The sequence below is a fragment of the Rhodotorula paludigena genome (assembly GCF_050403205.1).
Source record: "Rhodotorula paludigena JCM10292 DNA, Rt_paludigena_JCM10292v1_ctg57, whole genome shotgun sequence".
NCBI lineage: Eukaryota > Fungi > Basidiomycota > Microbotryomycetes > Sporidiobolales > Sporidiobolaceae > Rhodotorula > Rhodotorula paludigena.
The window spans coordinates 74,386-86,717 of record NW_027481401.1 but is presented as its reverse complement, the minus strand read 5'-3'; the positions used below and the strand labels follow the sequence as shown (position 1 = coordinate 86,717).

The following is a 12,332-nucleotide window of genomic DNA, read 5'->3' as shown; positions in this document are numbered from 1 at the left end:
ACGGAGGTAAGATGCCGAGAGCTTGGGAGGGTCCCTGCGGTGGTCTGCTGCGCCTGTGCTCTGCCCTGCTCCCCTCACCGCTGTGCTCCTCCCGAGAGAGCGCTGCTGGATGGCTGCAGCCTCGGCGCACGAAGACGCGCGAACGGTCGACTCGCCGCGCTCGCTTGCTTCGAGCCCGACGCTTTCAGACTCGGATTCGGACGAGCTCAGCAGTTCGAGCACGAGCAGCAGTGCGGGCACGGTCACCACCGCAACCACCACCCGCTCGCCCTCGCCCGCGTCCGCCAGCTCCAAGGACTCGCTTGACGCAACCTCCACTCCTCCCGCCGCCCGTCCCTCCGACGCGGGTCCCTCGCCTGCCATGGCCGAGTCTGTCCACGCCAGAGACCATGCCGTAGACCAAGCCACGCGCCAGCTCGAGCACGTCGACCTCGACCACCCGGATCCCGCTTCGGCACCGCCTCCCGCCGCCGCTCCTGCTCAGGCGCACGTGGACGCACAGGCAGACGCAGTCAAGCAGCAGATCGACGTCGAGCAGCCCACCGCCGTCCTCACCGACGAGGCCGCTGCCCACGTCCAGCCGCCCACCCCCCGCGAGCACGCGGCACCAGGTGCACCGCCCGCAGCAGCGCAGCCGTCGCCAGCACCGGCGCAGCAGCCGTCAGTGGGCTCTGCACAGTATCCTCCAGCTGCCGCCGCGGCTGCCCCTGCCCCGTCGCCGCCAGCTCAGTCTCCTCCCGCCCCCGCCGCCTCCAGTTCCGCCTCTCCTCCCCCGCTCGTCCCCCGCGCTTCCGCCCCGCCTGCCCCAGCAGGCCAACCGGGCGCCTCGACATCCGCGCGCAGACCGCCCGCGCCTGGTGCGGGCGGCGCGCTCAAAGCGGGCGTGCGCGGCACCATCGGCGGCGCGGGAGGACCGCTCAAGATGCCGCCCAGTCTCGCCGCAAAAATGGCTGCGGTGCGTCGCGCTGGCTGCTCTTGCCTGTCGTCCCGGGGTACCCTCGCTTGCGAGGGTCCTTACTGACTCGCTGAAACGGCGCCCCTTGCAGATGACCTCGCGCTCGTCCGGCTCACAAACGTCTGTTCCGACTCTCCGTTCCGCCGCCCCCTCCTCCTCTTCCTCCACTCCCTCCGGTGCGCCGCCCGCGCTCGCCCCCCGCCCTCCGCCGCGTCCCCCCGCCGGCCCAACCTCCGCGCCCCCCGGCGCAGGCGCAGCCGGGCGCCCCGCTGGCGCAGTCGCCGGGTCGGGCCAGCGCGCCATGGGCGGCATGGCAGCGCGGCGCAAGGGTCCCGGCGCGGGGCTGACGCTGAGCCAGATGGGCGTCAGCGCGAGCGAGTCGAGCCCGTTCGCTTCTTCCCCCTCGTCTTCGGCACAGGCGCAGGCGCCGGCGCCCAGAGCGGGTGGGATGGCTGCGCGCAGGGGTCTGGGGATGGGCATGCGGCTTCCGGGGTCGTCGGAGGGCGGGGCGCAGAGACAGGGAGGAGATGACGAGCCGCCGAGCCCGACGAGGAGTCGCAGCGGAGGGGACGGGCAGATGGGCGGGACGCCGTTCTCCAACTTCCGCAAGATTGTGTACGTCCCGCTTCTGCCAGCTCGGCCTGATCGGCTCAGGACGCTCGACTGAACTCACTTGTCGCACGCCCGCAGCGACCCCTCTGGACGGCTCAACTTTGCGCAAAAGGCCGTCCTGCATTCAGACGGCGTCGACTTCTCGTCGGGTGCCTCGTTCAAGATCAAGATGGACGACTTTGAGCTGTTCGAGGAGCTCGGCAAGGGCAACTACGGCACGGTACAAAAGGTGTTGCATCGCCCGACAGGGGTCACGATGGCGCTCAAGGAGATCCGCCTCGAGCTCGACGATTCGAAGCTCAAGACGATCATCACCGAGCTCGACATCCTGCACCGCGCGACGTCGAACCGCATCATCGAGTTCTACGGCGCCTTCTTCATCGAGTCGTACGTCTACTACTGCATGGAGTTTATGGACGCCGGCAGCCTCGACTTCTTCGCCGGGTGCGACGTCCCCGAAGACGTGCTTGCGCGCATCACACGGTCCATGGTCGAGGGCTTGCGCTTCCTCAAGGACGAGCTGAAAATCATGCACCGCGGTACGTGCTGTTTTCGATGCATGTTGCTGCCGGCGTGCCCTCCGCCTGCGCTGCCTTCTCGCTCCAAGGACAGCGTACTCACTCGTCCGATGTCGCAGACGTCAAGCCTACGAACGCGCTTGTCAACATGAAGGGCGAGGTCAAGGTACGCGCACGCTCGTGAGCGGGTTTGCTGGACATCCGCTGAACGCTCGCATCCCGCTCGTTCCGATAGCTCTGCGACTTTGGCGTCTCGGGCCAGCTCGACCGGTCACTCGCCAAGACCAACATCGGCTGCCAGTCGTACATGGCGGTGCGTGACGCTTCGCGTAGTCATCGTTCGTAGTTTGACGCTGACGATGGCTCCCTTCTCCCGTCGGAACAGCCCGAGCGCATCAAGGGCGAGTCGCAGGGCGTCGTCACGTCCTACTCGGCCGCGTCCGACGTGTGGTCGCTCGGCCTGACCATCATCGAGGTCGCGATCGGGCACTACCCTTTCCCGCCCGAGACGTACTCGAACGTGTTTGCGCAGCTGACGGCGATCGTGCACGGCGACCCGCCGACGCTCCCGGAGCGGTACTCGCCCGAGGCGCAGGACTTTGTCGCCCAGTGCCTGCGCAAGGACGCGCGCCTGCGCCCGTCGTACCAGCAGCTGCTCGAGCACCCGTGGCTCAAGGGCGACGTGCAGCGCGACGTCGACATGATCGGGTGGGTCGAGCGCGGGATCGCCTATCGCAAGGAGAACCCCAAGATCTCCGTCCCGGCGCTGGCGTAGTCCCATAGCCAGCGCCATCCTTTCCCTTCTTTCTTCTTCTCTCTCTCCTTCCCTCTTTCTCTCTCGTTCTCTTTGGCATCCTCAGGTGTGCACAGCACAAACATACACGCATCGTGCTGTGTGCACCTGTCTCTCTCTTCTACTTTCGTGTTCCTCCGGTCGTCGTTGTGGTCCTCGTGTACTCGGTCCCTTCCTCCCCTTCTCGCCGTTGCATGTTCCCCCGCTCGCTAGCTCGTACCCGCCGTCGCTGTTACGCATGGATTGCCTAGACGTCTCGTTCTCCGTTCATGGACCGCTGTCCGTTCCGTCATTCATGTCCGGCAGCTTCTCTTCACACGCGGTCGCTTTGAGATGCTCAAGACGGGAAGCCGGACGGGTACTCGCTCAGGAGATCTGGACGAGCGAAGACACCAAGGAAGAATGGCGTACAGGGCGGAATGAGTTGGATAGGAGAAGACGAGGCCTATTGGTTCAGGTCCATGTTGAGCAGTTCCGGACACTTGTGGCTCTGTGTACGGGTGTGCGGGGACTATGATGCATGAGCACGCGCACTGCATCAAATTCGGCGGTGAAAGGAGGAAAGACAGACCGCGGTCACAGTGCCGTCAGTTTCGTTGAAGACGGGATCAACGACGCCGTACGCGTGCGTGCAAGTGAAAGGTGGGTTGTCCTTCCTCAGCCATGTGTCTGAGAACTTGGTGAGAGAAGGCGTCGAGGAGGACGACACGGGTTTGAGCTCGGGGTGTTCCGCGTTGGCTAGCTTCTTGCCTCGGTCACGGTCAAACGAGACGAAGGCGTGGACGAGGTTGACCTTGGCGGCGTGCGGCCCGAGCGCAAAGAGCATGCGGACAAGTCCGTCCTTGACCACGTCGTACTTGGCAGCCGTCGTGACCTGCAGCCCGACGCAGTACGTTGCGCGTGACGACGCGGTACGCTTCGTGAAGATCATGATGGCGTTCAGAGCGGGAAAGCCCGGCTTAGGGATGTAGAGTCCATCGGAGAGCTGTTTGTTTAATACGCGGAAGGCTGTCGACGCGGACGTCACGTCGCGATAGCGAATCCACCCGTCCGCCGCAAAGCTGGTGGTCACGGTGGGCGGCGTGATGTCAAACACGGGCAGTTCATGGCTGACTTGAGGGATTTTCAGGCCTCTGCGCGGCTCTAGCTTGATGCCGTTGGCGGCGATATACTTGAGTACGTACGGCTTGAAGACGACGCTGAAGATGTCGGGGTGATGCACGAGCTGCGCAGCGTGCTTTTGCTGCGCTTGCAGCGGCCACTGCTGCACTGCCTCTGACAGCCACCTGAACACTTCCTCCGACGGCGAGACGACGAGCGTGTATGGCGCACCAGGCGCATGGCTCGGGCGCGGCACTCGAGGGTCGGGGATCTCGACGAGCACACGGGCTGAGCCTGCGGCAAGCCGCGAGACAAACTGCTGGTAGGTCGCGACACCGCTGAGAACTGTCTCAGGCAGGAGCTTCGGAAGAAGGTCGGTGACGGGGTCCTCGAGGCCCTGCGTCTTGAGGATATTGTGCCGTATGACGCGACATGCGCGATCCGGAATGCGACCGAGTATGCGGAAGCAGTCGTGAGCGGTGTAGTGGGGGTTGGCAGGGTCTGAAGTAGGCAGGGTAGGCGGCTTGCGCGGCGTTGTCGGCAGTGAAGCCGGGCGAGTTGATCCACCAGAGAATCCGGATTCGGCTGCATCCAGGTCAGACGAAATCAGCGTCGAGTGCGGTCGGTATGCGCTCCTTGACGCACCGGGTGGCTGGCCAGGATCCGGCTTTTCCTTGTGCAGGCTCACTACTCTGCCGGGCGCCGTCGCGAGCCGAGATGGGTACGGCTTCTTATAGTCCTCCTTCTCCGTGAGCATGCTGCGAGAATGGACTATCAGTACCGAAGCTGGCGGAGCAGCAGGCAAGGACGTACATCCAGTATGCGAGCTCATCGTCACGCCAGAGGTCCACGACCCACCAGTCGACCACGCAGACGTACTTCTCCAGCCGAGCATAGCGTGCAGGTGCAGGCGACGTAGCAAAGACGGTAACAAGGTTCGTGATAGAGCTGTAGGCGGCTCCAGGCAACGGATATGCATCCTCGTACGCGTCCAGGAACAGCGGCGTCGGTTGGCGCAAGCCGAGCTTGCACAGTTTCGTGGAGGGCACGTCGACATACACGCCTTCCTCGCAGAAGAGGACAAAGCTTGTATCGCCGGTCTCGGCGTAGAGTACAGGTTTCCTCTCCTCCATGCGGCGCGACAAGAGGTAGTGAAGGCTCGACGATTTGCCTGCGCGCTCGACCAGTTAGTACGCGAATACCGCAGTGAAGACCTGTGTGCACGAACCGACACCGGGATGCCCCACAATGATGAAAGCCGTTGTGTCGCGGTGGTCGACCCGTGTGCCATCGATATGCTCGTCCAGAGCTGCAGCCAGTAGCCTATACTCCTCGCGCACGAGGATGGGGAGCCGAATCCGATCGCTCAAGGTGGTTCTGACCAGTGTCTGGCCATCGCGCGACAAGCCGTTCTCCTGGCCCCAAACCGCGCCGTAGAAGGCGAGGAAAGCCGCGTCCTCCAAGCGGTCACCCTGAGCCCTGAAAACTGCCAGAATCCTCGCGCCAGATTCCGAGATGTGCGGCATGGCGCTGTAATAGCTGCGGACCCAGCGTCACGACGTGGGTGGAGGAAGCAATGCCAGAGGCTCTGAGAGGTGCGGGTGTCGAGACGGGCGATGTGGGGAAGCTGATGATTGACGCTCGAAGCGCTAGCTCGTGGGCGGAGAGATCGCTTGCAACGTCGTGCACGCGGGAGAGGCGAGTTCAGGCCGCAGAGCGAGACGCACAAAGCAGAGCACGGGAGACGACGACTCGTCGGGAAAGATCGTCGAAAGCAGCAGCTCTCGCCGGTGGACACAGCCGCACCATCGTGGCTCGTGCGCTCAAGTCCCAGTTGCACGGATTGTCGACGAGCACGCTCGTCTACTCGTGGCGAAGAGTCTGTCGACAGGTTGCGTTGAAGGCGGCCGGGCGACAAGAGCGCGTCTGTCTGCCGTCGGAAGAGGCTTGGAGCCGACAGGGGCTCATAGTCCGAACAACGAGCGCAGCCGAGCAGCGGTCCTGTCGAGCAAGTGAGTGAGCGACGCGGACGACAAGAGAGAGATAGAGAGAGCAGCAACGCACGGTGCCCCGCCGCTGCAGGTTCTAGCCCGGCCCGTGTGCGCCGACCTGCCATGCCGTGCATCGAGGCGCACGTCGCTCCAGCAGCCGCTCACGCCCCGCGGCCGCTCCCTCCCGCCGGCGCCGCCGCCGTCGCGCCAAGCACCCTCTCCCTCTCCCTCTGCCGCCGGTCCGCCTCTGCGCGCTTCAAGCGCTGCTGCTCGTCGAGCTGCTGCGCGGCGGGCGGGGAGGGCGAGGAGGACGAGGCGGCGGCGCGTTGAGCGACGAGGGCTTGCACGTCCGAGAGGTCCGAGGGCTTGAGGGTGTAGGTTGTCGGCGGGCGGCGGAGGGCCATTGGAGTTTGCTTCGCGGAACAGAGCGTGTTCGGGCGCGCAGGACGAGAGGCGAGAGGTTGCGAGAGGGGAACGAGCCGTTTCGACGCAGTGAGGGGAGCTGGTGAGACGGTGCCGTCGCTCACTGCTCGAGCTCTCTGGACCAGGTACGAGAGGCAGTGTAAAGGGGGGGTATCGACGGGCGAGAATCGTTGCAGCGAAGGAGGGAGGCAAGGGGAGAGCTAGTGCACAAGGGAACAAGGGAGGAGGACCCCAGAAGCGAAGGAGAGGGTCGAATGCGAGCAGCACAACGTGCAGAGAGAATAGGGAAAGCAGAAAGTAGGCAGTGTCCGTCCATCCCGCGCCTCCTCCTCCTCCTCCCGCGTCTAAGGAAACCCACCCACGCCTCTTCAAACGAGCATCATGCCGCCGGCGACAGCCGCGAGCGCCACGACGGCCGCGACGACGGTACTCTTGGCGCCTTCGCGCGCGCCCGCGGCGCCGCTCACAAACGCGTTGGCCGACTTGCTCTGGGTCGGGAAGTCCTGGCCGGCGGCCGTGAGGCGGAGCGTGACGATGCCGTCGTCGCCGGCGGTCGGGCCCGAGACGCTCGCGTCCGAGGGGAGCGACGTCGTCGAGACGGCATTCGGGTTCGAGTAGGTGACGGTCGGCGTCGTCACTTCGGGGATGGGCACGCTGTACGAGAGCGTCGTGGTCGGGTCGGGCGTCGAGAGCGAGAGGGTCGAGCCGGTCCCGACCGACGTCGTCGACGTGTCCGTGTCGGTCGTCAGCGTCGACGACGTCGTGTCGGTCGCGGACGTCGCAGAGACTGCCGTGCCGGCCGCCGCGCAGTACGCCGTTAGGTCTGCGTTGGAGCCGACTCTTGTCAGTTGCTTCGCCCGTGAGCGAGTGAGGACATGTGAGAGGGACACACCGCCCGGTGCGTTAGTCGCAATCTCGGCATTGGCGGCGTCGTTGGTCGCAGTGAGGTCGGTCGCCATGCACGCGGCGCACGTCTGGAAGTTGGAGACGAACGTGTCGTCGCAGACGCAGGTCGCGTACGCGGCGTCAACGGCAGCGGTCGCAGTACCGCAGGTCTGCATGGCGCGGTGTAAATCAGTACCGTCCTGGTGGTGTCCGAGGTGGAAGGGGACTTACGCCAAGGGTGGCGAGCCAGTCTGCGCACTGAGTCGAGCACTCGCCGGGAATGACGGCCGCGAGGGTCTGCTGGTCTGTGCTGACCTCGAGGGCGGTTTGCGCGGCGGCGAGGCGCGCAAAGGCGGCGAGGGCGACGAGGGTCGAGACGGTGCCGAGGCGGGGCATGGCGCTCGAGTCGAGAGTGCGGACGCGAGGGGGATGAGAGAACAGTGGTCGCGGTTCGGGTAAGTGTGCGCTCGGTCGTGCTCTGGCTGGGCAGATGAGGCGGCGAGGGAGCGGGACGGAGAGGTCGGTGTCGAGGGATGCGGATCTGCGATCACGGCGCGACGAAGCGGGCACCGGGCGAGGTGCGCGGGTCAGTGGCGGGTTCCCCTCGAGTGTGGCTGGCTGTGCAGCAGTCGCAGTGCAGCTCGGCGGCGAGTGTGCGCGCGTGCTGGGCGTGCGAGGTGCGGGCGCAGTCTACGCGGGAGCACAGTGCGATCGACGGCGCAGGGCGAGCGAGCGGGTGAGCTCACGGGGTAGACTGGTGTTCAGCTACTTGTTCGAGCACGCGGCACCCTCGCACAGAAGCAGGCGACAGAAACGACAGCGGCGGAGAGCTCAAGCTGGGCGCAGCTGCCCGCAACGACCCCCTTCGACCGCGTCAGAGTGAGAGTACGACTGTGCGAGAGAGTGTACTATAGCCTGAGACACCCACTCAGCCCACCCAGCTCGCACTCTGAGCGTGTCGAGCCCGGTGTGTTTTCGCGCGCCCGTCTCCGCCTCGGCGCGTCGCTCCTCGCCTTGTTTCTGCCCGGCCGCACTCTCCTTCTGTCCTGCGTGCGTCCGTGAGAGGGAGCGCACACCGAGGACTGCACCCGCGCACTCCTGCTTGGCCTGCTCTCACTCCGCCGCATCGAGCGAGCGCACCCTCGTCGCCCGCCAGGATGCACCTCGTCAAGCCCAGCTGGGTCGCGCACCCGGACGAGCAGCGCCCGACCAAGCCCGACCTCACCATCTTCTCCCTCGACGTCCACCCGGACGGCTCGCGCGTCGCAACCGGCGGCCTCGACTCGCTCGTCCGCGTCTGGTCCACCGTCCCCATCCTCACCCCCGCCGCAGAGAACGACGACCGCTGCCCGAAACTCCTCTCGACCCTCTCGGCCCACACCGGTGCGCAAGGCGCTATCCTTCCCGAGACCAACCGCGAATCGAACCTGACCTCTTTCTCTCCCCCACCTCCTCGCGCGCGACCCCCTCGCACGTCTCTGGCACTACTGCAGGCGTTGTCATGTCCGTCCGCTGGAACAACGCCGGCTCGTACCTCGCGACCGGCTCCGACGACCGCGTCGTCGTCATCTGGGCTCACGAAGGGTGCGCAGCGCGGTTCTCCACTCTCTCGTCCGCGGCTCTCGCGTCTGTCCAGCTCTCACTGACGTACCTCTTGATGTTCATCTTTGCGCAGCGGCGGCGGCGGCAAGGTCTGGGGTACCGAGACGACCAATGTCGAAAACTGGAAGGCGACGAGACGTCTCGTCGGGCACAACTCGGGTTCGTCGCTCTCGTTGCCCGATCCCTGCATTCTCTAACACTCGTCTCGGTGCACTCAGACGTCGCTGGTGTCGCGTGGAGCCCGGACGACGCTTACTGCGCTTCCGTCGGGCTCGACAACGTCGTGCTCGTCTGGTCGGGCCACACTTTCGGTGCGTCTTTACGAACCTCCTTCGATGCTAGGTCAGACTGACCGTGACTCGCTCCACAGAGCTCGTGCGCAAGCTCGACCAGCACCAGGGCTTTGTCAAGGGTCTCGTGTTTGACCCGGTCGGGCAGTACCTCGCGACTCAGTCGGACGACAACTCGCTCAAGATCTGGCGCACCGACGACTGGCAGCTGCAGGCCGACATCCGCGAGCCGTTCGAGGACGCACCCAAGGCGACCGTGATCCGCCCGACGTGGTCGCCCGACGGCGCCTACATCGTCACGCCCAACTCGATGAACGGGCCCGTCTTTTGCGCCGCCGTCGTCGACCGCACGACGTGGAAGAGCCCCGCGTCGCTCATCGGCCACCCGGACATCGTCCAGGCCGCGGCGTACAACCCGCTCGTGTTCCTGCGCGACGCGAGCCAGCCCGCGAGCATGACCAACGTGTGCTCGCTCCTCGCGCTGTGCGCGCAGGGCACCATCTCGCTCTGGTTTACCGACCTCTCGCAGCCGTTTGCCGTCTTTACCGACCTCTTTGACCGCGACGTGCTCGACCTCTCGTGGTCGCGCGACGGCGCCCAGCTGTGGGCCTCGTCGTCCGACGGCCAGATCGCCGTCCTCTCGTTCGACAAGGACACCGAATTCGCCCCCGTCGCCCCCGCAGGCGCGAAAGCCGCCCTCCACGCGACGTACGGCTACGTCCCGCGCAACCGCCCCGTCCTCTCCGCCGCAGCGTCCTTCGTCGGTGCCGGCGGCGCGACTCCGCGCCCGGGCACGCCCGCAAACGGCGAGGGCACGCTCGCGCAGCCCAAGCAGCTCGTCGCGCGCAAAGGCGCCGGCGCCAAGCGCCCGCGCACGGTGCAGCTCCAGCAGCCGCAGGCGCCCGCGGGGCAGGCGAGCAGCCCGTTTGCGAACGCGCCGACATATGCGGCGCCCGGGCAGGCGCCGCCGGCGATGCAGGTGCCGATGCCGATGCCGATGCCGATGCAGCAGGGCGGCGTGCAGGCCAGCGCGTACGCCAGCACGTTGGGTCTGCACCCGCAGCAGCCGCAGCAGTATGCGCCGGCGCAGATGCAGATGCAGCAGCCGTACCCGCACATGCTCCCGCTCCCGCTGCAGCAGCCGCAGATGCACCCGCAGCAGGCGTACGCGCCCGCACCGGGCTTTGGCGCGCCCCTCCCTCCGCACTCAGCAGCAGCAGCCGCCGGAGGAGGAGGAGGAGGATCCGCGCACGTCCCGTCGCGCAAGCGCAAAGCCTCGCGCGACGTCGGGCTCGCCGACGCCGCCGCGCCGCTGCTGCCGCCGGCGGGGTACGCGGGCGCGCCGCACGTCTCGCAGGCCGAGTACCGCCTGCAGGGGCACACGCTCGGGTCCGCCGCGTCTGCGGCGGGGGCGGCGGGCGAAGAGCTGCGCGAGCTCGTGCCTGCGTATGCGCTGCACGACCGCGAGGTGACGTTCCGCGTGACGAACGGCGCAGGCGCTGGAGCGAGCGCGAAGGGCAAGGAGCGGGAGGGCGCGGGCGCGAGGAGCCTCGCGGTGCCGGCCGTTGTGAGCCAGGGCAAGGTGCAGGTCGAGGAGGGCGAGGGGAAGGACGCGCTCGAGTGGCGCAACTTCGCGCAGGGTCAGCGTGCGTCTCTCGCGTGTTGTCGGCGCCGAAGCAAACAATCACTGACGCTAGGAGTCGTCGGCTATGCTCGCAGACAAGGGCCAGAGCGAGGTGCGCGTCGCGACGAGCAAGAAGACGCTCTGGATCGACTACCTCCCCAAGTTCGTCGTCCTCGCCGCCGGCAGCCCCGTCTTTACCGCCGTCTGCCTTGAGGACGGGAGCTTGGTTGCGTGGAGCCCGACTGGGAGGAGGTGCGTCCTACTTGTTTGCCAGACGAGCCGATCAGCCACTCACACAAGGCAACTCTCGCAGGCTCATCCCGACCCTCGTACTCGATGCACCTTGCTCGTTCCTCGTCGCCGAGGGTCCCTACCTCCTCGCCATCACTGCGCTCGGCACGCTCGCCGTGTGGAACCTCTCGCCCTCGATCCCCAAGCCGCGCTCGATCTACCCGCCGCTGAGCATCACGTCGCTCGTCTCGTCGTGCGCGTCGCGCGCGCACCCGCATCCGGAGATCACGACGTCGGCGCTCCTGCCCAACGGGACGCCGCTCGTCGCGCTCTCGTCCGGCGCGACCTTTTCGTACGACGCCGACCTCGCGGCGTGGACGCGCGTGTGCGAGCCGTGGTGGAGCCGCAGCGACGCGTGGGAGGGGAGGCGCGCGGGCCGGCACGGCGCGGCGAGCCATGCCGGGCGCGGGATCGTCAAGAATGTCGAGAGCGCCGTCAACGAGATTGTCGTCGACGCGCAGGCGAATGGCGAGGGCGCCGACGACAACGATGACGAGTCGACCGAGGGCGGGGACGAGGGAGAGAAGGGCGAAGGAGCTGCCGAGAAGGACGTCGAGATGAACGGCGACGAGGGCGCCAAGGGCAAGGAGAAGGCCGAGGGCGATGACGGCGAGGACGAGGGCGCTGCCTCGCGCGTGTCCAAGCGGCGCCGCTCCGCCCCGCAAGGCTCGCCCGCCGAGCCGACGGGCTCGAACGACGACTACCGCACGGCGATCTCGCTCGCGCACCTCGAGACGCGCCTGCTCGCGGCGGCCGCGCTCGACTCGCCGAGCGAGTACCGCAACTTCCTCCTGCAGTACGCCAAGAAGCTTGCCGACGAGGGCTTGCGGAGCAAGGCCGTGGAGCTCATCCGCGAGCTGCTCGGGCCGATCTACCAGTGCGTCCCGAGCTTCCACCGTTCCAAAGTTTCATCTGTACTGACTAGCCCGGTACTTCGCACACTCGCAGCAAACCAGGCAAGAAGGAGGAAGACGAGTGGTCGCCGACTGTCCTCGGCCTCGCCAAGCGCGACCTCTTGCGCGACGTCCTGCGCGAATTCGGTGCGTCGGCGTTTGATCGCGTCCTTTTCACGCACGAGAGGCGATGAGCTGACGATGCTGCGTGTCCCCTGAACAGCCAAGCAGCGCGTCACTGCGCCGCTCGCGACCGAGTACCAGGACCTGCTTAAGAAGATCACGGCTGCGTGATGGAGGCGAGGGCCGGGGCGCCCGTAGCTTAGCCACCCTGCTGCGCCGCTTGCGCGTTGT

General features: G+C 66.6%; 5 protein-coding genes across 5 annotated transcripts; 2 read left to right on the top strand and 3 right to left on the bottom strand.

Moving 5' to 3' along the window:
• Positions 1-109: 109 nt before the first annotated feature.
• Positions 110-2,860, top strand: JCM10292_005631 (uncharacterized protein; the record flags this gene model as incomplete). The annotated part of the gene is made up of 6 exons (XM_076651795.1): positions 110-955; positions 1,047-1,570; positions 1,646-2,106; positions 2,205-2,251; positions 2,321-2,398; positions 2,471-2,860. 6 exons carry the CDS (start codon positions 110-112, stop codon positions 2,858-2,860), a joined length of 2,346 nt encoding a protein of 781 aa, XP_076502667.1.
• Positions 2,861-3,323: 463 nt separating this feature from the next.
• JCM10292_005630 (uncharacterized protein) lies at positions 3,324-5,505 on the bottom strand (the record flags this gene model as incomplete). Its single annotated transcript, XM_076651794.1, has 4 exons — positions 3,324-3,368; positions 3,450-4,737; positions 4,793-5,150; positions 5,208-5,505. 4 exons carry the CDS (start codon positions 5,503-5,505, stop codon positions 3,324-3,326), a joined length of 1,989 nt encoding a protein of 662 aa, XP_076502666.1.
• Positions 5,506-6,131: 626 nt separating this feature from the next.
• Positions 6,132-6,374, bottom strand: JCM10292_005629 (uncharacterized protein; the record flags this gene model as incomplete). The annotated part of the gene is made up of 1 exon (XM_076651793.1): positions 6,132-6,374. The coding sequence occupies one exon, from the start codon at positions 6,372-6,374 to the stop codon at positions 6,132-6,134; it is 243 nt and encodes an 80-aa protein (XP_076502665.1).
• Positions 6,375-6,761: 387 nt separating this feature from the next.
• Positions 6,762-7,674, bottom strand: JCM10292_005628 (uncharacterized protein; the record flags this gene model as incomplete). The annotated part of the gene is made up of 2 exons (XM_076651792.1): positions 6,762-7,448; positions 7,510-7,674. 2 exons carry the CDS (start codon positions 7,672-7,674, stop codon positions 6,762-6,764), a joined length of 852 nt encoding a protein of 283 aa, XP_076502664.1.
• A 761-nt stretch (positions 7,675-8,435) lies between these two features.
• JCM10292_005627 (uncharacterized protein) lies at positions 8,436-12,272 on the top strand (the record flags this gene model as incomplete). Its single annotated transcript, XM_076651791.1, has 9 exons — positions 8,436-8,661; positions 8,772-8,862; positions 8,954-9,039; positions 9,099-9,191; positions 9,251-10,816; positions 10,890-11,046; positions 11,108-11,962; positions 12,034-12,125; positions 12,202-12,272. The coding sequence occupies 9 exons, from the start codon at positions 8,436-8,438 to the stop codon at positions 12,270-12,272; spliced, it is 3,237 nt and encodes a 1,078-aa protein (XP_076502663.1).
• Between the last annotated feature and the right edge of the window lie 60 nt (positions 12,273-12,332).